A 20,816-nucleotide genomic window follows, 5' to 3' on the forward strand; every position below is an offset into this window, starting at 1 on the left:
ACTACTTTCAAAGTTGTCTATATTCTTGATATAACAAGGGTAGAAGAGAACGAATAGGATTGAGTACGGATCGGATTGGGTTGGATTGAGAAAAAAATTTGATCTGATCAAATCCAATCGGGTTGAAGAAAATCCAATCCGCTGCCAACCATTTATCGTATATAAACCGTTTGAAACAGAAGTTAATGGTTTGTAGCGGGTTCGGATGGATTATGTTGGTTTGGACTTCAATGTTGATCCAATATTAATTTTAAACATCACAAATCAATATACCATTCAATTCATATAGAACTAGGATATAATAATTTTATAACATCTATAAGTTAATACATAACATGTCATAATTGTTAATTTTTAATTCTTCAAATAGTCTAAGTATTGAAAATACCATATTGGTCGATCGAATTCGGTTTCATACGGATTAAAAATACAAAAATCAAATTTGACCATAGTGAACTAATTTTTTACGAATCACAATCCCACAATCCCAACCCGATTCAAGTTCGGTTTCATATGGATTCGATTTTATACGGTCAGATTGGGTGGGTTTTTTCGAATTTCAGTTATTTACTCAGCCTTAAGAACAAGGATGCAACTATGGCAGAAGCTCTATTAGACGGAAGTGGGACAATGATGACTATATATATAAAGGACATCCCGATAAGAAGTTCCTTATTAGTGGATTTAATAATTATAACATGGTTAATCATAAATATGCTATAGAACAATGGCATGAGATAGAGTATATTCTTAATAGTTATAAGTTGTATAACATACATGTGGATGAAACGGTAATTGTGTTCTTTATTACTGGTAAACATTCTTCCTCACGAAAATACTTTAAAAGAAGTTTGAAGCATAAGCAAAAAGGATATTTTTTTTTCGAGGATTTGGCTAACTATCTCCATATTAAGGAGAAATACTGTAAACAAGATAAAAACAAGGAGCAAAATGCTCATGTTACCTAAATTCATGTAATGAAGGAAAGTTAATTAAGCAAACTCATAAAGAAGAGAGCCTATTAATCTACTATTGCTCATACGAATAAAAAGAAAAAGAAAGGTGTAGGCTTCCATTGTGAAAAATCTGGACACCACAAAGCAGAATGCCATCTTCAATAAAAAATGAGTGCACTAGCAGCAAAAGAAAACTTTATTATAATAATATTAGAAATCAATATTCTTGAAGATGATCGAGCTTAGTGGATTGATTCTAGTGTAACCAAACATATGTGCAGGGATAAAAACCTGTTTAAGAAGTATGAATCAGTAGAAGATGGAAACGTCATCTATATAGAGAACTCGCCCATTATGCAAGGGGAAAAAAGCTGCAGACTTGAATTCACTTTTGGAAATACAATTACTCTTAATGATGTGTATTACATACCAAAAGTTAGAAAAAATCTTGTATCTAGTAGTCTCCTAAACAAGTTTGGGTTTAAATTAGTATTTGAGACAAATAAATTTATTCTAAAGGTGGAATTTTTATGGAAAACACTAACTTGAATCCAAACTTGTTGGAGAGACTATCAGATACAAGATTCTTTTCTTAACTTCTCACAAATAATATATATTATTAAGATGTGTCTTTCCATAAATGAATTCAAGTTCTATGATTTTTTTCTCCTTGACTTGTGCAATGGATGAGTTCTTCTGGTAGAGGGCATTTCCATCTTCTACTAATTCATTCTTCTTAAATAAATTCGTATCCTTACATATGTCTGGTTGCATCAGAATCAATCCAGCAAATTCTATTTTCAAGAATATTGATTTCTAATATTATTGCAATAAAATTTTCTTTTGCTGCTTGTGCATCCTTTTTTTAGGATGGTAGTATTCTTTCTTGTGGCATCTAGATTTTTCACAATGAAAGCATGCCCTTTTTTTTCTTCTTTTTGTTCTTATGAGTAATGGTAGATTTATAAGTTCTCTTTTTTGTAGATTTACTTAACCGACTTTCCTCCACCACCTAAACTTAGTAACATGAGTGTTTTATTCCTTGTTTTCATCTTGTTTGTGATATTCTTCCTCAATATAGAGATGATTAGCCAAATCCTAAAAAGAGATTCTCTTTCTTATGCTTCAAATTTCTTTTAAAATTTTTTCATCATAGAGAAAGTTGATCAATAATAGAGGACATAATTACAATTTCATTCACATATATATTATGCAACTTATAACTATTAATATACTCTAACTCATGTAATTGTTTCATAATAGATTTATTGCCAATCATCTTATAATTATTAAATCTACTAAAAAAAGAATGTTTTACCAATTGCATCCTCTGATATTTACCTTTCTACAAGTTTCTCCAATAACTTTGTTGCACTAACCACACTTTGATAGGTACCAAAGAGTGCATCTGATATCCTTCTTATTGTTTTCATTTGTAAGACTATAAGATGCCTGCATTGCCCATTCAGAGAAAAAATGGACCCGTAGAGCTTTTTTTTTTCACCTTCCGCATTTTTACAATTTCATGGACCTTGACGTATTGGGTCACATACTTCTAAACCATGAAACATTTCAAGACAAAATGCATGCCCCAGAGCAACAACTACAAGAATTTTGAACATTTTGAGGTGAAAATTTAAATAGGTAATCATGAATATTTTCCTACAAGACTTGGTCAGATAAAAAAAATGGGCCCATAGTTTTTTTTTTTTCATCTTCCGCATTTTAACAATTTCATGGATCTAGACGTAGTGGGTTTACATTCTTCTAAGCCATGAAACATTTCAAGACAAAATATGTGCCCCAGAGCAACAACTACAAGAATTTTGAACATTTTGAGGCGAAGATTTAAACAGGTAATCATGAATATTTTCCTACAATACTTGGTCAAAAAACACTACCCATTACAAACACTACAATAAGCACAATTGAATAATCAAAGCAACTGTTAAGATAACCTCAGAATTTTGATAGGTGGCGTTCACATCCATCATGAAAGCTGTTTTATGTTGTTTCCTCATCTGTCACCCAACTGGACTCCATCCAACAGCTCATTTACACAAAGATTTTGCAAGTCTTGGTGCATCTTCTTCCACTGCTGGACCATCTGTATTGATCTTTTACATTCTAGCCTTAGTCTTTCCAACTCCATTTCTGCAGCACCTGAAGAACTCTGTTGCTGAATATGGGAGGAGGGGGAAAAAATCTGTCAGTCATCAAATTTATAGTTTTTTTTTTTAATTTGAATCATGAGTAAATCAATTTCACAAGAACATAAAAAAAAAGGGTAGGCAAAAGCAACAACAAACTCCTTGCCCCTAGTTATTGTGATACATATTAACTTTCAAGAAAGCTGTTTGTGCGTGTGCTGCACGGTGCATGGAGGAAAGATGTACAAATCATGGATGCTGTTATGGAAGCTTAAATTTTGTTGCAGATTTGCAAAGGTGGAACGTAGCCGCTAGGTTAGCATTTTGTTTCCTTAAATGTGATATTATTCAATATGCAAGGTTTCTCAGCAACAGTGTCATGTAAATATTCAAAGAATTCCCTCTTCAGAAGATGAAATATCCACATCAAATAGTTAGAGAAAGGCCAGTTAAATCACTGCAGGTACAGAAAGGAAGCACCTAGGTAAAGGTGGTCGTACCAAGCTAAAAAGATTAGAAGCCACTAAACAGACAGCAGACATATCATGAAAATAAGGATTCCATCATAAAAGAATATGTAGAAAGGAAAATGGCATGGTAGAGAATACCTGAAGCTCTTTGATTTGTTTCTTTATCATATTTGAACTGCAGTATTTCCTCTCTTCTGGATCTTGCCAAGGAGGCAGGAGCAAATTTACAGCCTTTGTTTCAATTTCTCCATCTGTTGAATCAACATATTTACTCAAAGGTGGAGGAAGTGACAAATTAAGACGTTTCCTGGTTAGGGAGGCTTGTGCATTTGCTAATGCCGGAGGACATGCACGAAGAGGTTGTCTAATTATAAGAACATTATTGACAGGGCCTGTAAAAAAGTAAAGGGTATTCAGATGTTAAAAAGTAAACATGTGGTGCTCATGCATCTGAATTGTTCGTGAATCCTTTGATAAATTAATTCCAGAGTGCAACAGGACTTTGTGAGAAAATGAAAAACATATCTTTAAACCTTAATTCAAATTGTATCAATAGAAGGCTGGAAGTGGATCCACATACGGACCAAAGACAACCCAATTTAAACCTGACCAAAGCATGAAAACCAAATATGTTGGTCACATCTGGAATGGAAGATTTGCAAAGCATTCTCCAAGTCCATCCAACCTAAGTGATTCCAGATTTGAGGACCTACATGTCTATTCTACCACTACCCAAAACCAAGCCACAAAATGGACACAGCCGAACCAGACCAAGCACATAAGTAATTGAGTTAGCAGAGCATGGTTTTGAAAACTGACCCGAATCGCCCGGTTTGGGTCATACCAAGCCATATCGGCACCGAACTGGATCGGTTCAGGCCTGATTTTCGGCACCCAAGAAAAAAAAAAATATGAACTGCCTGGTTTGGGCCTGAACCAGATGGTTTGGACTTGAACCGAGCGGTACGCAGCTGTTTCAAGCTGAACAGCCTAGTTCGGCTCATGTTGGGCTGTTTTTATGTCTGAGATAATCTCTCTCCCTCTTTCTCAATCTCTAGCACTGAGAGCAGCAAGAAAACTCCGAAAAAATGTGGATTAAAGGTATGTTTCTCTTTGCTAGCTCTCTTTCCTCCCTCTCTTCTTTTTTTTTGGAAAAATTCGTGAAAAATAAAAAAACAAAGAGAAACCATGTCAAAAAAATTTTTTTGACATGATTTTAATATATATTATAGATCTATGGATAACCTCGCATGTAGAGTAGGATCCATGATATATCAGATTCATCCTCATATTTTGGATCCTCTTACCCGCAGCCACAGGTAGCCTATAATTTCTTCTGTATATGGATATGGATATGATGCATTGAAGACATCGTCTTCTACTAGCTATTATCCTATACAGTTCGGAGCATCTTACGGATCGAAATTTACTATCGGTATATTTGGATGGTCCCCTTCACAACCATGCTATCAGTCCTAGGATACCTCTCAGAGCCAGGACTTCAGTGAGAGTTCGAGAATGAGTTATAATCCAGCACGCCTACTTTATGGAATGAGCAGAGGATTATAATGCTATTTGACTAGAGGGATGGATTGATGTTTCTCCTGACTATGTAAATGATTTTACTATTTATAGACATTGACAGTCGATCAGATTCTGATGGTCGATACATACTGAGTATTTTTAGAGTTTTTTAATTGATTTAAGTATTTTAGGATCTAATGATATCTAGTCCATATATTGATTATTTAGGATGCTAAATAACATAATATCGCACTTAGATTCGTGTCACACACGATTAAAACTGAATCTAAGTTATACGAATATTAATTAATATCACTAAATATTAATTTGAACTTCAAAACATTCAATAATCTATAAAAATTTGATTGGACAACCCCCCAAAAAGAAAATCCTAAAAAATTGGCGTGTCCGTACGATACCATATCGAACCGACCGGTGACTGGTATGGCCATCGGTACTGATTTTCAAAACTTGATCCAGAGTATTTCAGATGACTACCTGGCTAGACCCACTGACTGAAAATATGGTCAACTTGAAACTAGTAATAGAAGCGCTAAGCAGTAGCTCATATGCAAGTTGTCAGTTATAAGGGTAGGGCACTTAATCCAGCGATACTTCTTATGAGAATTCCTCATTAAATGTCGTCTCCCCAAAAGGCATTGGACTATGAAGATTTAAAGGAGAATAACACAACTAGCTTCTAAATAATCTTGTTACTCAATAATCTAAGTTCACATACCATAAAAAAGTTTGGTCTCCAAAATCTCTGGACCAGTCAAAAATAAAGGAAAAAAATAAACATCAATATTAATGACAAGACACCTTTTCTCTCATCTAATGGGCATATGAATCATCCATCAATTTCTAGGTCAGCTTAAGCCCCTCTGAGCAAATATGTGACCCAAAAATGGAACTGCAGAGTACTTGACCATTTGATTGTAATATTACTTCTTAAGCCCCTCTGAGCCCCATGTGTTGATAAAATACAAACCTCTCCAAGAAAAAAAAATCTGTTATTTTCTTAACATGGCACATAAGAAACAAAAAGCATTGTTCCAAGATGCATGGGAGATGAAATAATGAGCAATTATTATGGTGAATTTGAGGCAAAAAGCTTCGTTAATGAAAAATGACTGCCTTATATTTAAAAAAGAAAGTTACTGCTTATAAGAAGCTTATCTAATATACAGTATGGATATGACATAATCATTAGTGATCTGGTCATTTAAGCTTGAACAATACCTATAAATCTTAGTTCAGAATATCAGAGCAAATATTGGCCAAATCATAATACACCCATGGCTGATGAGGGAATATCCAGTTAATTCCATTGATCAGATATCGTATAAGGGGCAACCAACATTTTAGGAAATAGGAATTTCAAAAAAACTATCGACATTGCAACTAAAGGTCACAAAAAACATAAAGTTCATAGGGAAAAATTCCCTGCAAGTGACAGATGTACCTTTTGCATGTTTTAGGATGCGAGTCACATGTTGACTTTTAGTATCCCAAACTCGAATTGTACCATCCTCTGATCCAGACACCAGCGTAACTCCATCCGTGCTAAGTGCTAAGCACGTTATAGCCTTACTGGGTGAGAAAGTCAAGCTTGGAGAAGTCAAATTAAGAAAGACCGGATCAAAAAGAAGAATAAAATAACTGCACTCGTTTTTTGCATCCAAAATAAAATATATGTATGGTGTTCAATATGGCAATACTAACATTAGTAACTGTATAGGCAGGTAAAAAGATCAAATAAACATGATAGGCATTGGTGGTTAGTTAATTAGTTAGTACGTATGTATGCATGTATGTATGTGCTGATGTGCTGGGATTGCCTAACAACCGTCTATATATATTCTCATGTTGTCCAATCAAGACAAGTATTGGGCCATGGCTATCAATGAGATTGCATTAACCAGTTAATGGAGATGTCAAACTTAAACCACTCATGTTAACGGCTGGAAACTTCCAAATTTTTGAGACTTCATTATAATTTTTGTAGTACAGCACATTCAAATAAATTTTCTTATATAACATCACTCAGCTCATGACATGGCTTAACATTTAGAATGTGCACTGTTTGTGATGAGACATGCAGGAGCAGAAAAGATGCAGTTACAAAGTTCTATTTTCCTTTGATCAGTTCATATCAGAGATAATTACTGACCATTCAAGTATACACGTATACTAACTATGAAAAAATTATGAGAGCTATCTCTTGGAAAAATGATTTATCGCATTGCTATTTGTGCTATAATAGTAAAAAGGATCCTTGGAATTCCATCTATCAACTTTTGTCCTTTTAAGCAAAACCTTTTATATATGATTTTATAATGGCATATTTTTTTGTGAATAAGTTGAAAAAAGCAGTGGTTTCTCTCTCAAACCCATCCAAACCTGGTTTTCACTCTCCTATCCAACTGTGCAGCTATAAATTGCCTCTCCCTTGCGCTAATCAACATACTTTCACCTGCTTTGGCATCCTTCCCTCGTCCCAACACCACACTCCACCCCGTAAACCCAAAACCAACCTGCCCGTACCCTCTAAAGCCCTCCTTCCTCACTCCCATTACTGTTCCTGTATGTCATGCCCATAACCCCACCTCTCCCTACTTCCCAATCTCCACCTTCTCCCTATCCTAAAAGTTCATATCTCATGCGTCCTCTGTCTTATTAGAAGACCCAGAAAACATTGGGATATGACTCTAGAAGTCCAAAGGATACATGAATAACTATTTTTTGTCATTGTTTATTTTGTTTCTACTTTCAATTTCTATCTACTTCATTTTACACATCCAATTTATTTTAGTTTATTGTTACTTTATGCTATTATTTCTCTTTTATAGTATTTCTCATTTTATTTCTATTAGTTTTCTGTTTTGTAAGTTATGTTTGTTCATTCTTTTTTATATTATCATTTTTGCTTGTTCCTTTTTGTTTTTTTGGTTTATAATTTTTGCCTTTTGGATTTCATCTTGTCTTATCTTTGATCTGTCTTATTTGAGGTGTTTTGTTGGTATTTTCTTGTTTAATTTCACATTTCATGTCATTTCATTTTACATTTTTGATTCCACTGATTCTTTTATTTTTTCAATCAACTTGAGTTTTATTTTTGTCTTGTATTGTTGCTTTGTTTTATTTGTTTAATTTCTATTTTCTTTTACTTTCAAATAATATTGTTTTCTTATTAATTTCAATTTTAATTTTTATTTATTGTTTTTTCTGTTTTATGTTGTCACATTTTTATCTTAGATTTTTTCTTTATTTTAATTTCTTACTTGATTTATTGTTTTGAGATTTAATTTTTACATGTTCGGCTTTGCAAATATGAGTTAACCTATTTCCTTATCTATTTTTTTTTTATTTTCGCTTTTCTTCAACACATGCATTGCACAAGTATGCCCCTTTGCTGGTTATAAAATGGTGTCACTAAGGGGATCAGAGGAAAGAGACAAGAATCTGTAACTGACATCTGTACCAAGGGAATAGTATGAATGTATCAAGTAGAGGCAGAGAACCTTGGTGCTTCAAAATCTAGCAGATGCCAAAATGATTTGGTGAATATCAAAATCCAAAAATAAAAGCAAACAATGAAACAGGTTCTATTTTTCAAAAAATGAAAAAAGATCTGATAATGAAATTTTAAAGGTACCATGGAATAAAGAGGGAAACAAGTGAGTGAAAACAAGTGGATACCATGAAGATGCACAAATGAACGAATATTGCAACAGTGGAGACGGGAAGATTTAAATACATTTTGAAATATGAACTAAATGCATTACTCCAGATCAATCAATGAAATATTACTATTACAATGAAACTTTACAACACTAAGAATGCAGAATCCAAAATAAGTAGCATGAACCATGATCAAGTAATTTTCATCTAGAAGCAATTCAAATGTGAGAACCAAATATCAAATGGCATTAAGCTAAGTGCTAATTGAAGTACAAATAAATAAGACTGGTACATCAAAGAAGCAAACATGACTACCTGTGGTCATATAAGGAACCAATAATGAACATTCCATAAATACTATTAGGATTGCTTTCAGCATTAAGTGCAGCAATATATATTTTGCCATCTCTACCACCAGCATAAAATGCATGCTCCCCCTGATCCATTGCAACAGCATTGACTATTGAAGGAAATGTAATGCTCCGCAGCAGCTTACCTTCAGATAAGCTCCATATCTGAAAAATGTATAGAACTGGCATAAGGAAATAACAAACAACTTGAAATTTGACTTGGCATAGCCATCACTAAACATCAATATATAGTCAACTACCAAATGATTCATTTTCATATGCTGCTGAAGAAGTTTTGGTTAAAACAAAAGGTTCAATTTCAGCCACCAAATAACAAATATGAGTTACTCTACAAGACAATTTGCAACTATCAGAAAATTAAGCCAAATAGCACCAAGGATATATCCATGACAACACATGGCAAGAGTAGAAAAAAATAACTAGCAAAATAGTAGAGTACTATTGCTTTTTCATTCTTAAGGTATCAGATTGGACCTTTTGTGATATTTTCTTCCAAAAAAAAAGAATAAAAAAGAAAAGAAGATGATGCAGCAGAAGACATAGAAACCCACATCACATCTGGCAATACTGAGACCAAAATCTGCCTACTCTAGTTGTACCAAACATTAAACAATTCTCCAGAAAACCATTAAGGAATCTTTAGTGTTTAATAGCATAAATTCACAAAGGATGACCAATAAGAGCTTTCCTTTTGCTTTGGGAATTGTATGAACATTTTTCTTACAAGGTAGGATAAGCAACATCAAAAAGCCATGCCATACAATGATGCAACAGAACAAAGAAATAGTTTCGATAGATGCCATTTATCCAGTCCACACCTACCCCCCACCCACCCCACCTTCCCGTGCAACAACAAAAAATAAAAATAAAAACACATACACACACGGACACATACATACACACACTTTTTGTCCATGTGTTTCTTTCTTTCTTTTCTTGCTGTAGATGTGGAAGGTGGGGAAAGGTAGGTATTCTGGGGCAGGGGAAGGTGAAGATGCAGTAGAAAACAAAATATGTGACTAAAAAAGATGGGCTCAACAATAGGGATATATGCCAGATGAAGGATCAAGTGAATAATGGAGCTGAAGATGGAGCACTTTGATAAATAGAGGCAAGATAGGATCATCATAAATCAGTACGAGGACAGAGGAATAGTAAGTTATGCAATGGTTAGGTGGCCTGTTGGACACATGCCTAGTAATTGCTCGACTTCTAGGATTAAGGTGGTGTAGCACAGGACTTCCTTATATCAAAGCTTAATAACGCTGAACTTGCCCATGAGTCATATATCCCTCCAAAAAAAAAAATTGCAGGCAAATGAGTAGCCATATTCCATCTCAATTTTTTTCTAATAAGTTTTTTCCTCAAAAATCAACCCTCACCTCACTCCCCATTTTTTTTCAAAAAAGGATAGCTTTAATTTGAGAAGGCTCTGCAGAAGGACCATGTATATTTTTGTTATCACTAGCAATCATCCTAACATTACTTTTCTGTTAGTGTCGATTTTCTATAGAAAATTCATACAGAGTAACCTACAAGCTACACAAACTTTTAACTGCTCATGGAACCCTATCTATAAATGCCTAAACGACCATAAAAAAAGTGTTTCTTTTCTTATGTTAAGAGGACTACTAATTTACTTACAACAAACTAGTATTCTAACTAATACAGTTTAATTCATAATTGAACTCCAAACCAACTTCAACTGTAATTAGGGGTGAAAGTAGTATGGATATTATCTGTCCGGATCCATTTTTTGTATCCGAATCAATCCGGATATGGACAGAAATTTGAGGATCTGACTAACATCCGTATCCGTATCCATATCCGTCAAAGAAAAATGGATATGGATATGGATAGACAACTATCCGATCCGTATCCGAATATCCGAATCTACATATAATCCTATATAATTTTATATAATAATTATTAATTTTTAAAAAAAATATACAACTATATAAACATATTATTCACTTGATTTATCATTTATTTAGTAATATCTTTGATTTTGTAGTCATAAATTTTAATTATCTAAGTAATATCTGTAATTATACTCATATTTTCAGTATCTGAATTGTATCCGTATCCGTTTAAAATAAATATGAAAATAAATTTTTGTATGCAAATAATATTCATATCTGTATTTGTATTCCTCACACAAAACAAATACGAATATGGATATGGTGATATCCGATCTGTATCCGATCCGATTTCAGCCCTAACTGTAATATGTTAGAAAACACTCATCTCCATAAATAGTTGCAAACAAACAGAGATTATGCTTGTTTCAGAGAAAAGATAAAGCAAAAACAAAAATACAAAAAAAAAAACAAAAGACAAAAGTTAGGACTTACGACGTTAAAAGAGAAAAAATAATATAAAAAAAAAATAAAACTAGAAAATGAAAAAAAAAACAAAAATAAAAAATAAAAAAAATATTAAAATTTTAAGAGAAAACTAGAAACATAGAAGAGGTTTGGGAGTCAGAAGGATGACTTAGGAGGGGAAGGGCAGATAGAAAGATAACTTTTACCATCACTTTAATCCACTAGCACTTCCCCCCCCCCCAACAATGCCGTCCTTTTTCCTATCATTTGATTTCTTTTCCTCTTCTTTTTTTTTTTTAATTGAGAGAAGTTTTTTTTTTGGGTGCTGGATGGAGGGATCTTGGGGAAAAATGTGATAAATATAATCTAAATGGAAATAGTTTAAAATTCAGAACTCATTTTTTAGTATACATATGACATTGCTTTATACTCTGACTAAAATCAAGCAATCTAAAGTCTTTAGAAGACCACCCAAAATCACTCAAAGATAAATAAAATAAAAAAAAACAAAAACAAAAACTTCCTTTTGCATCATTTGCTGCCCTTGGACCTTCTCCTTATACCCCACTTGACTTTTCATGATCTAATGATGGAGACAGCTTTTGGTCCTTCTTGTGATTGAACAATTGGATGACTGATTAGGTATTTGCTGCTCTTAAACCTCAAACCAGTTGATCCATAGCCAGAAAAGTCCTAGATTGGTACCTGAGAGACATGGTTCACTCAATGATAGGACATGATTTCAAGCACTAATACTGTCAGAGCTAGGATCATGTCCCAAAAAGGACATCTCTCGTGCAAACCATTGTTAGTTTTATCTTTTGTTATTGGTTCATCAATTGAAGAAATGGTTGATTGTTGATCATAGGATCTAGTGGTGGCTAATTTTTGTCTTCAAAATGCTTTCTACCATGTATAACAGTAGAGGCGCCCATGTCATTATCAACTATTCTTTCACCACCCATGTTTTGAATCATTCTTTACTTGTTTCAGTTGCCTTAAGACATTGGAGTTTGTTATAAATACCTCCATGGCTTCAATATTTAGGTATAGCAATGGGTAGGATTTGGATCGGGTATTATCCTACCTATCTCCAAACCCGAACTTAATATCTTATACCCAAACCCTATCCGATACCCAATCGGATAAGAAAAGAGATATCCATACCCGTACCCAATGGGTTCAGAGATACCCACGGGTAACTCATTTCCCCATACCCAACCCATACCAGCCTCATACCCATCCTATATCCAAAAAAATAAACAACTAAAATAATTTTATGTATATTATCAATCAAAACAGAATTACCAATTCAACATAGAACATAATTTATAAGTCCAGATTTATAGAAATCAAACGTAGAAATAGAATTACAATTCAATATAAAACATATAAACAATCAAAATAATTTTATGCACATTATCAACCAAAACAGAATTATCAAAACAGAATTATAAACATATATATTCGGATATGGATTCGGGTATTATTCATATCTGTAGGTTCGGATCGGATTTAGATTCGAATTTGAATAGAAAACAGCACTATCCATACCCATGCTATAGTTTTCGGGTTTTATCTAAACCCGATCAAACTTTATTTTTCGAATTTGACCGGATTTGGGTAGGGTGCATACCCATCGGATCAGATCGATTTCGCCATCCCTATCAATATTAGAGTTTGTTATGAATGCCACCACGGCTCCGATTGTGTTCGAATTATGCTAACTTTGACAAAAGTTCTAGTCAACCAAAACAACCCCAAGGCCCCCAAAGGGGAATTCAAGAATGCCTGCCGACGTTCAGATATATCTTTGAGAACTCTACTGGAAAGCCATAAAGCCACTTACGTACGTACGTACATACATACACGAAGCCAGGAAGCAATAAATAATGGTTAATAGCGGCAGTAAACTAAGAGAGCCAGTGAAGAAGAACAACGAGAAAGTATTATTAAAAAAGCACAAAAAGATGGAATGAAATAAGAATAATTCAGAATAAAATGTTAATTATTCTTTGAAAAAAAATAAAAAGAATACTAATTCAAAATAACTCACAAATTATACAAGTTTGCCATTCTTCAAGAACTCTTAATGAGACACTTGACCTAGAAGAATGTTACATGATCCTAAAAGGACCTTTAAGTTACCTATAATGAATTTACAACTCTAAGTGATTCAATTCGATTTGGAATGGGACTCCTGATCAACATAAAATTGGATTAATTAAAAATAAAAATTGGCTTTCCAAAGGAATGTGTGATAACCTATTAAGACAATCTAATCTGTGTGTGCATGTGCACCTGGACAAAGGAATAACTGAAACCTAAGGAGAACTGGCTAATAAGGAGACCTTTGTGATCAAACAGAATTCAGCCCATGCAGGCAGGGAGCACCCCTCTGAAATTCTCCTAGACCTCAAAACTATTCATATGAAGAGAGAAGGTGACAAGGAATGATACGGTTAATTGCATTCATCTGTGACATTTATCATTCCTATCCCTCTCATTGCATTATTAATAATTCAGATTTGAACAATTAAATAATGATTCTTTATCTAGGCATTTGTATGTGTTATGTTCTGACTCTAGAAAACGAATGTGTGATAACCAACATGACAAAAAGAATAACACAGAAAGATTGAAGAAGATATTCAATGATATTCTTCACATGTTAGAGAATATAATCTTACATCTTTATGAATGGCAAAGGTAAATTGACAAATCATAAGGCCAATCAGAAAAAAAAAAGGTTGTTGCAACTATGGAACAGAAAATGCAGAATTTTTCTTTTGCAAATACTGCATCTATATTCAGAGAATGGTGAAAGACCTGAAATTTAGCATTGCATCTAGTAAAAGGTTAAAACAGAAAATTTTATTTTTGTAAGAAAATCTAACGCGCAATACAATCAAATGTTTAGCATATAACATTAAATTTCCAAGTTGCTGAGAGAAGTTCTGAGATTTCTACACTTTTCTAGATGAGTTTGATGTAGCAACAAGTCACTTGTGTCTTAATTTTCTTGTCTTATTTCTCTACTTTGATGGTGAGCCTTGGCACAGCAGTAAGGCTGCTCCATTGTGACATGGAGGTAACAGGTTCAAAATGAGTAAACAACCTCTCTACACATGGAAGTAAGGCTGCATGTATTTGACCCTCCCTAGACCCCACAATGGTGGGAGTCTTATCTGGCCCCCCCCCCTTCCTTCTGTATCTCTACTCTATAGTGGCCTCTAATTCAAATGTGTACAACATAAAAGAAACTAGCAGAAAGATAACAGTCTTGTAGTGCCTACAGTAGCAACAATTCCAGGTCCTCTGCATTACTGTAACTTGGTAACAATGCATCCAACTGCTAGTCATAGCATCACTTACTAAAACAGTCACTAACCATGGGATCACTCTCAATCAACTGCAAGATGAAAATTAACAAGTTCACTCTGCTCTTATTGCTCATTTGAAAAATGAGGAACAACATACCGAACCTTGCATGTGCGATCTTCAGAGGACGAGATGGCAATAGAGTTGCATAGCCCATAGCCTGAAACAAGATCAGTCACACGCAGGGCATGTTCAGAGAAGCTATATCTGTAGAGATTTCTTGCAGACATCTTGCCCATATCATCAAACATCCTGCATGATTATTTAAAATGATAACAGCAATTCCAACTGAGATTACTTTTAATGAAGTAAAAGACAGAAAAGAAGCACATTTGCTGAAGAAAACAAGAAGCAGCATACATCAAAAGGGACCAAACTCTGACGCATCCATCCTCAGACCCAGAGATCAGCAACGACTCATCATCAGAGAGGGTGAGACGAGTGACAGACCTGTAGTGTGCATGCCACTTGTTAAGCAGCTTCCCGCTTGCTATCTGGAGCAATGGGACGTGTGAGTTTATGTTTATCAATTATCTTAGCATGAACGGATAGGATTTTTTTTTTAATAAAAATTTAATGTACAAGTCTAAAGCGGAAAGATAAACCACACAAACAAATGATTCCCCCTTCCAGTAAATAAGAGAATTAAAGAGGAGGACGGGAACAAAATCGTGTTTTGGGCAAAGTTTTCCAACAAAAATTTCCATCTTAAATAATTGTTATTTATGAGCATAAAGCAAAGAAGCAGATGCAATCACAATTATGTTTTCACATGCACACCTAATGCGCAGCATCAAAAAATCTTACCTCCACGGTTTTTCCCCCAAAAAAGGAAAATAATGGAAAAGAACACTCTTACCTCCAAGTTCATCGGGGCATGAACTTGAGAGGAGAATGGAGTCAAATCCAATTGTTATATAAATAATTAGAGTGGAACGAAGAAGAGGAGGGCATAAAAATCATATTTTGACAAACAAAGCCAAGAGGTAGCATAGCAAAAGACATCACCTCCCACAAGTAGATGGTCCCGGATAAGCCTCCACCAATGATATACGTTCCTTCGGAATTGGAAACGAGGGGGCCAATCGGTTCCGCTGGAAAGCTCCGAACCTCCACCTGGGGCTGAAAGAAGATAGAAGAAGAGATCAGAGATCAGCTAATTAATCAAGATAAGGAGAGGACTACAGGGGGCAAAGATAGGGAAATACCTTGTCCCAGGACCAGAAGAAGATGGGGGCGGAGGCGGCGGCGGGAGAGTCGCGGACCTGTGAGGAGGCGAGGAAGCGGCGGGCGACGGAAAGGAGGCCGTGGGGAGGGGAGGCGCAGGAGCGATAGCGGAGATGCTCGGCGCCGGAGCGGAGGTCCCAGCAACCGATGCCGCAATCCACGGGGGACGACGCGATCACCACTTCCATTGTTGGAGGCAACCCAAGGAGAGGCGGAGAGAAGATGGGGCGGCGCGGGCGGCAAGGGTTTAAGGGCTGCTGAACGGTTTCAGGGTTCCAGATTGCTATCCTCTCCCACTTTAATGATAAAGAATACTCCTTTTTATTTCATCCACATGAGTGCACTTGTCAACCAGGGGTGTCTACTTATCAGCATATCCAAAGGACTCGTTTGGTTCGCGGGCCGGCCGGGAGGGAATTGCTGAGAGTGACGAGGGAGCTTCTTATTTGGTTGGAATAAAAAATAATTAAATTTTTTTTATATAAAATTATTTTTTATAATTTATATAAAATAAAATTAAAATTTTTTATAAAATAAAAATTGATAATATTTTTTTAAAAATATTTTATTTACTTGGAATAAAAAATAATTAAAAAAATTTTATATAAATTTATTTTTTATAATTTATATAAAATTAAATTAATTTTTTTTATAAAATAAAAATTGATAATATTTTTTTAAAAATATTTTTTAAGATTATAATTAAGATTTTACAAATATTAATGGATCGTTAGAATAAAATACTGATTAATAATAATATAATATATATTAATATTATTTTAATATTTAGATGAATATAATATAATATTTATATTAAAACTATAATATTTATTAGATTTTAATATTAATTCTAATATAATTTTTTTATTAATATGAATATACTATTTATATTAATCATAATATTTATATTAATATAATATTATATTTATTAAGATATTAATAAATTTATTATATTAAAATATTAATATTGTATTGATATAATATAATATATTAGTAGTATATTAATATAATAAATTATTATAATTAAATATTATATTATAATGTATTAATATTATATTTATATTAATATATAATATTATTATTTTTATAAATTTTAGGAGCAAAAATGTATGGTCTCATATCTATCAAGGATATAATAGATATTTTATATAATTTTTTTAGAAAAATAAGTGTTCAACCAAATAAAAGTCATTTTTCAACTAATCACTTTTTAATGGTCAACCAAACACGCAAAGATTCTATTATCAAGTAATAACTTCTCATAAAGTTATTTTTTGGGAAGAAAAGTTTTTTTCATGAGTCAAACAAGTTCATAGAAAAAAATATGACCGGTATGAATTAGATTTTAAAAAAACTAACAAATATATGTTGACATGGTGGATGTTCACGAGTTTTTATCAAATATATAACCATAAAATTTATATTTTATGAAATAAGTCTTATAAAATATAAAAGGAGACTTGCTCTGCTCCCATTCTTTCAGATTACGTGACCAATCTATTTTGACAAAATGCATTTCATGAAAAATAACCAAACAATTTGTTAACTTGTTAATCGAATAGTATGGTAGGTGGGTTTATAGCCAATCTTATAATTAGAAATGTGAATAATTGATGCTCATGGTTTTTCCTATTTGGAAGTCTCGGATCAAAATCCTATAAGATTCATTGGTTGGACCAAGACAATCAATTAAATCAGATTGGATTTAATTTATCTTTATAAATATTCAAAAATTATTAAAGTAGGCTAGTCTAAATCTTACAGAGAAGAAGAAAGGACCCCAACTCCCACAGAAAAAAAAAAAAAAAAAAAAAACTTGTTGAGATCCTTTTTCCTCTCTTGAGATTTGGGTCAGTCCACTCCAATAATCCTCTAAATTTTTATAAATATGAGTCTAATCCAATTTGATTTAATTAGTTGTCTGATCCGACCCTATGAATATCAATAAATTTTGGACTAAGAGATCTAAATAGGCCCTTAGGAATTTTATTAGATTAGTTTGAAACTAGAGTGAATATCTAGTTTGAATATGTTAGCATGGATAAGAGATTTATGGATAAAAGAGTAATTGTCCCATCATGATACATTACAGAAAAATAAAGCAAAAGACAAACAATCAATCATATACTTAACATACAATCCTATTCATACACAAGGCAAATACTATGATGCTTCGTATAGATCCTCGCGCAATTTCCAACATCAATACTAACTTGCCATTGCACTTAATAGTTCAATCAATGCGGATGACACCAACCTCCTTGCAAGTCTCACCAATTCCCTCATGTCACGTCAGTAAATATAATTTGGGACAACTAATATTTCAAGGATGACCACAACAAGACATAATAAATGGTTAATATAACTCTAAGTTGTCATTAACCTATAGATACATATTTTTAAATCTAAGTCATATGAATGAGAGATGAAAATCAGTCAAAACATCTGTAAAGTACCATTGAGAAAGGAAAGAGCGTAGCTAAGGTTTTGGCTAATCCCTCGGTGGAGGGGGATAGAAAGGGGAAATAGGAGGTTATTAATGATAATCAACAGCGGGGAAAAGGGCCATTCACGTTGGGTATGTCATGGACTTTGACTCCTCCAGCTAGAGAGACACAGACGTCGGGATTTCTTCCATTCTCTTAAAAAATGGCTGATTTTGTGCTTGATGCTGGCCATTCTTAGGTAAATATTGTCTAAGGGAGAAGCAAATTCAAGTGGAAAACTTCTTGTGCTTCTGACGGATATAGTGGCTTTGGAGTAGCGATTCTCTCATGTGGTGATATTTTTGAACGATGAAGTGGAGGCAACTTGTGCATGGTGGCAGTGTGCTTTGTACAGTAAATTCTTTGGGAGTAGATTCTCTTTAGAATCAGAGGCGGCTGAAAGGTAAGGCCACCGAAGCCCTTGCCTTAGGCCCCCACCCCCAGGAGGCCCCCCGCTCGCGTGCATCCGGCATCGCGGTCCAGCCTCCGCCTCCCGCCTCCGGCGTCCCGGTTCAGGCCTCCAGCCTCCGCCTCCGGCATCCCGATCCACCCCCCCGGCCTCCATCGATAAGTTTCTTCATTTTTTTTTGTTTTTCGACACTCCCCCTCCAGCCTCCGCCTCCGGCATCCCGGTCCACCCCCCCGGCCTCCACCGGTAAGTTTCTTCATTTTTTTTTGTTTTTCGACACTCCCCTTCCGCCCCGATTGTGCGCCGGGCCGGCGGTCCGTCGGTCCGCCTTCGTTTCTCGAAAGCCGGAGTCCGGAAGAAGGCCCCTCCCTGGCTCCGCCTTCGTTTTTAGCTTTAGGCCTCCAAAGATGTTGAGCCGCCCCTGTTTAGAACTTATCCAAAAGGAACTTAGGGTGCACTAGGCAGTGGAATGGGATTTTAGGGTTTCTTAAGCTGATGGGGTATTGCTCTTTAACTTGCCAAATAAGGAAACAAAAAATAGGGTAACAGAGAAAGACCCATGGTCACTAGTGTGACAACTCTTGACTTTGGCATAGTGGAGGCCAAATTTAGACCAGGGTGGGAGGCTTTTCATAAGGTCAATGCTTGGATACGGCCATCAGAATTGCCTTTGGAGCTTTGGGACAAGAACGACATCCTTAAGATAGTGTCTCCAGTAGATAGGCCTCTATTCTTGGATGATTAGACTATAACTTGGGCTAGACTGGGTTTTGTTAGAGTTTGCATTAAGTTGGATTTGTCTAAGCCTTTTTGTCTAGGTGTAAAAGTAAGGATTAAAGGTACTATAGTTTGGCAGGAGTTCATCTCTGAGGATCTGCTAGATATATGTTATGCATGTGGTAAGATAGGAGTTGTCATGGAAGAATGCAATTGTGAGAGAGTGAAACAAGGGGTGCAGCTGCTAGGAAATATATCCTAAAGTCAATTATTTGGATGATTGTGCTCTTTATAATTATATATGAATTATGAAATAATAAAAATTATTTGATATTTTTCATCGCAAAGTATACATCTTTCTTATTAGAATTCTTGTGTTGTGATGAAGTCCTTAGAACTATATGATAATCGATAAAGAAGAATTTATCGAATAGTTCTTAAATATATTCGGGACCAAATGATACGTCATTAAAGGATGATGACATTCATCAAGTGTAGATCATTGTGTGCCATATAGATTGGTTGTCCTTTTAACCAAAGAGTATAGAGATACTGGTATGGCATATAGGTGAGATATAGGAGTACATCGTTACTGAAAAAAATGACTCGTCTGTAGAGCACTCTGCTGTCAAGAGTAGCTCGCGAAGCATATAGGCATAAGTGTCTCTTAGACCTGAGATCACCATAGTGACTTACAAGCAACTCAATATGCTTTGGTGCCAGACTATCTGCATTTCTAATGCAGTGATGGAAGGCTACAGAGTACTGTCAAGTACTTACGAAGTCTGTGCGTGGATCAAGATGGGATTGATCCCTTCAGATTACAAGAGTTAATACATCATTGTATTTCAATTTAGTAAATCCTAGGTCTGGATAATCCATATAATGAATGTGAAAGGTTAAAATATAATGTTGATGACTCATCCAGGATTGACAGTAAAATCCTAGGTCGTCCTTGAGCATTCGAAACAAGAGAATGAAAGGGAATGAATTATGCGGTAATCATATGCGTAGGTTCTTGAATATTATCTTACATATATTCGATCTATTCGGATGTTGGAAACCATTGCTAGATGGTAATTTTGATTAGTACAGAAAATGATCCTGTGCTACC

At 34.7% G+C, this 20,816-nt stretch overlaps 1 protein-coding gene across 2 annotated transcripts; it reads right to left on the minus strand.

The window, feature by feature from the left end:
* Positions 1-2,772: 2,772 nt before the first annotated feature.
* Positions 2,773-16,383, minus strand: LOC105038140 (protein ROOT INITIATION DEFECTIVE 3). 2 transcript variants are annotated; one of them, XM_010913852.3, is made up of 8 exons: positions 16,072-16,383; positions 15,872-15,985; positions 15,224-15,357; positions 14,968-15,115; positions 9,100-9,299; positions 6,566-6,711; positions 3,715-3,968; positions 2,773-3,135 (listed from the first exon to the last, which is right to left on the minus strand). In XM_010913852.3, the coding sequence occupies exons 1-8, from the start codon at positions 16,276-16,278 to the stop codon at positions 2,974-2,976; spliced, it is 1,365 nt and encodes a 454-aa protein (XP_010912154.1). In that variant the 5' UTR covers positions 16,279-16,383; the 3' UTR covers positions 2,773-2,973. The 2 variants fall into 2 exon arrangements, with proteins under 2 accessions (XP_010912154.1, XP_010912155.1); XM_010913853.3 differs by having other exon boundaries at positions 6,566-6,693; positions 16,072-16,381.
* Positions 16,384-20,816: the final 4,433 nt, after the last annotated feature.

Source organism: Elaeis guineensis, chromosome 1 (assembly GCF_000442705.2).
Source record: "Elaeis guineensis isolate ETL-2024a chromosome 1, EG11, whole genome shotgun sequence".
In the NCBI taxonomy this organism is placed as follows: Eukaryota; Viridiplantae; Streptophyta; class Magnoliopsida; order Arecales; family Arecaceae; genus Elaeis; species Elaeis guineensis.

Bases quoted from the DNA above. Each gene is read 5' to 3' on its own strand.
- LOC105038140 (XM_010913852.3), bottom strand. From the start codon at position 16,278: ATGGAAGTGGTGATCGCGTCGTCCCCCGTGGATTGCGGCATCGGTTGC. The intron at 15,358-15,871 runs GTGATGTCTTTT...CCATTGCTCCAG, and splicing joins GGACCATCTACTTGTGGGAG to ATAGCAAGCGGGAAGCTGCT. The intron at 6,712-9,099 runs GTAGTCATGTTT...GACTTCTCCAAG, and splicing joins GGTTCCTTATATGACCACAG to CTTGACTTTCTCACCCAGTA.